The 3,729-nt window shown below is 44.9% G+C and overlaps 1 protein-coding gene across 1 annotated transcript; it reads right to left on the reverse strand.

Moving 5' to 3' along the window:
- Nucleotides 1-1,746: 1,746 nt before the first annotated feature.
- Nucleotides 1,747-3,725, reverse strand: HOXA10 (homeobox A10; the record flags this gene model as incomplete). Its single annotated transcript, XM_010146439.1, has 2 exons — nucleotides 1,747-2,021; nucleotides 3,449-3,725. Coding segments are annotated over 2 exons (552 nt in total), but the record flags the coding sequence as incomplete, so codon positions are not given.
- Between the last annotated feature and the right edge of the window lie 4 nt (nucleotides 3,726-3,729).

Here is a 3,729-nt window from a genome sequence, read left to right on the forward strand (position 1 = left end):
CAGCCAGGTAGGGAATAGCCTGGTCTAGAGGGGCCCGCTGGTAGGGAGGCGAGGCTGATGTGTCGTGTCCCCCCCACCATGCGCTCACCTTTACGATTTCTTCTCGGCCCTGAGATAAAGCTAGAATTTTGTCCCAGTCCTTCGGAGGTAAAGATCTCCGCACACTTGTAGGTGTTTGATTAAAAAAAAAAGAAATAATCGTTTCCCTACCCTCAAGAAATAGTAATTTGCTTCCTCAGTCTATGCAGCTCCTCAGTCAACTGAAACCACTCGTTCAAGACAGCAACAATCCAGATATACTAGCAAGTCATAAAACTGAACAAAAGCCGACAAACCTTAGAGCACCATCGCTATATGGCCCAGACAAATTACGACCGTCTAGGTAATATTTAAATAGATTCCTAAAGTAATTGCAGGGGGTTTAGGCAACTATTCCTGTTGTAAAAGTTCTCGAAGACATAAAGTAGAACCTGAGGATAAACAGTCACAAAAAGAGGTAAAATTAAAAGGATTCATTCCACGGTTTTTTATTCTTCTACGAGAACATAAACATCGTCTTTTTCACGCACAGCAGCATTACAATATTAATTTATTCCGATTTAAGGTAAGAACTAGATATAGCTAGAACTAACATTTATAATAACGATAGAATGCATTTGCTCAAAACAGTATCCGCATTTTAATAATAATAGACATTTATACATATCTGTATTTATAGTTTGTCCCCTTCTTTCTTTTTTTTCTGTTTTTAAAAATTTTTCACCTATATGTTTGACCCTTTAATGTATGTAACTTCACAGTATAACGGAAGATGAACATATTCTCCCTCGCAATCTCAGACTCTGGCTCAGAAAGTCCTTCTGATGTTCAGCATATATACTTTTCAGTGAAATTAGTGAGAAAAAAAAGTGACTACTTTCTTCTCAAGGGGGAATTTCTGTGTGCTTGTCGTGCGTTACCAACGGTAACGTTATTTATAGACAAAAATATCACTAATTCCACATATTTAAGCAAAACTACGTTAGGTAAATATCTACAACCAGAAAGAGCGAGAGAAATTCAGAGGTAAGTGTCATAATTTAGTCCATGAGCAACACTAACTCTTTTATACCTTTAAAGAGAAGAGATTTCATTTTCCTGGCCAATTTTAAAGCTGTAATATTGACTTTTAAGGTAAAGCAAAAAAAAAGAAAAAGAATCTCTCTTAACACCCGTTCCCATGAAGCCCTTTTAAATTATGCCTGTATTTCATTATTGTAAGTCCTGCTTCTCGCAGAAAAAGGGAGGAGGGGGGAGAAAAGGCAAAGGGGGGGGATGGGGGAAGCTCCCAATATGTAGAAATATGGCAAGGCTTAAATTCTCCATTCTGCAGCCACGTACAGTCCAAGTCACACCGCTTCTAATTTAAAAGAATGCGCCTTTAACCGAGACTGTTTACTTTTCAGAGAGAGATATGAGGGGAAAATATTTGCAGCTCCTGAAATAGTATTTCTCTGTTTCAAAGCTTAAAGGAACAAATCGGCCCCGGGGAAGGCTGAAGGAAGCGGGGAGTTTCACGCACAGCATTTTGTGCATTAGCGTGGCTTTAGTCCGCCCCTGCACCCCACCCCACCCCAAAGTAGCTCTTAAGAGGTTAAGGACATATTGAGAACGTCTAAAAATCGTTAATCCATACAGGTGCAGATGACTACAGCCTAGGAAAATGATACTGGCTCTTTAAATCATAAAGATGTGTTTATAGGTTCATCAAGAGAAATTAAAGTTGGCTGTGAGCTCCCGAATCCTATTCTCTCTGTTCATTTTCTTCAGTTTCATTCTGCGGTTCTGAAACCAGATTTTAACTTGTCTGTCTGTGAGGTGGACTGTGCGGCTGATCTCTAGGCGACGCTCACGAGTCAGGTACATATTGAATAGAAACTCCTTTTCCAGCTCGAGAGTTTGATGCTTGGTATAGGGGCACCGTTTCTTTCTGCCACTTTTTGCCGTGAGCCAGTTTGCTGCATTTTCTCCTTTTGAATTGCCTAGTTTTGAGAAAGTAAAAAAGCGACGTTACCGATAGGTAGGAAGCAAAGATCCGGGAGCGGGGAGAGGGTGAAAGGAACATCTCTGTGTGTGTAGGGAGGGGAGCTTGCTCCACCAGCTGCGGAGAGTTGGAATGTGGGGTGTTCTTGTGGAAACCGAGAACTTCAAAGCAGTTTCCCAAAGGCCCTGGAAAATCTGCCGGGAAAATCTGCCTCTGCTCAAAAAGCTCCGGGCAGCCTCCGGCGGGGAGGTCATACCCCGCTGTGTAGTTCATCTCCGACCCCCCAAAACAGGCTTTTACCCTCTCCCCCTCGACCGCTCCCAGCCCACTATTACTGGGGAGCGGCTTGGTGAATGGCCTGAGGTCTTATTTCCCCCATCACCAGGCACCTGCTTCCAAAAAAACAAAGCCTGAGGATCTGAACTTTGTAAATCTGCTCTGGAGGCGGAAAACAAGGTGAGCTGGGGAGCTGGAGCCTCCCTGCCTCCAGCCCCTGATTTCCCGGGGTGCTTCGTTCTGGCCCTCTCTTTTCCAACCATGCCAGGGGAGAGAAAGGGGAAAAAAAAAAAAAAAAGAAGAAAAAAATTCCCCGTTGCAAAATGTATATTCATATCAGTTGAACCGGCTGGGGAGGAGGTGGATGGATCGGAGTGGTTCGTGGTTTGGGGTTGGCTCGCTTTCTTTCTTTCTTTCTTTTTTTTTTTTTCTGGTTTGTTTTGATCTTATTATTTTCCAACGGGGCGCCTAAAGGAATAACAGGGTGTCTGAAATGAGACCGGAGAGAAGCGCCTGAAAAGTCTGCTGCCCAGGGAGTAGGAGTTCTAGATTTGGGGGTTTTTTTTGCCATCGGGACCCGAAAGGAAAATGAATACGCAAATGAATAAATAACAAGCCTGTTATCTACTGTAGACGCTGAAGGATATTCGCGGTGCATTCATCAGTCTAATTTGATAGCAGTTCGTAGATGGCACATTTCAGCGCGGCTGTTATTCCGAAAAGCATTCTGGATCGTAAAATATAACTTACCGCGTTAATAGGTTTATTTATTGGCACTGCCTATTGCTTATTTTGGATGCTTTACAAACATCTCTGTTATCTGGTAGGCACCTTCACATCACTGGGGAAAGATTGATCTTGTTTTTCTATATGTTTAAGCAGCATGCAGGCTAAAGTTGCCCAGAGCGGAGGCTCTGAGGGTTTTAAACTATAGGATGGACATTAATTTTTACGGCAACCCCATGCCCGAATATTACAAAGTTCAGAAGGTCAGTGTGAACAGCGCTTCTTGGCAGCCCCGCGGGGCAGCTGGGATCCTCCTTTCGCATCGCGATGATCCCTCTATGATCCTCAACTGCTTTTTTTTTCCTTATTTGTTTTTTCCCCTAACCATCACCACCACCATCACCACCATCATCATTCTCTTACCTACGGGCTCTTTCTCGGGGGAGGCTTTGCTGCTCTCTGACGGGGCTGGAGAGAGCTCTTCTGCGGTTGAAGATGAAGCCTGAGTCTCGTCCTCCCTCTGGGAGACACACGCCAAGGGGCTGGGGGAGCGCTCCTCGTCCTCCTTCCTCCCCGCATCCGGGACGGGAGGCAAAGATGGAGGCGTCTGGAAGCGGCCAGGGGGCTGCGGAGGGAAGGGGGCAGCCCCAGCCGGCCCCGCGCCGTAGTTCTTGGAGGTGCCATAAGCCTGGGAGAGGCGGAAG

The sequence above is a fragment of the Eurypyga helias genome, unplaced genomic scaffold, assembly GCF_000690775.1.
Source record: "Eurypyga helias isolate BGI_N326 unplaced genomic scaffold, ASM69077v1 scaffold27682, whole genome shotgun sequence".
Lineage (NCBI taxonomy): Eukaryota > Metazoa > Chordata > Aves > Eurypygiformes > Eurypygidae > Eurypyga > Eurypyga helias.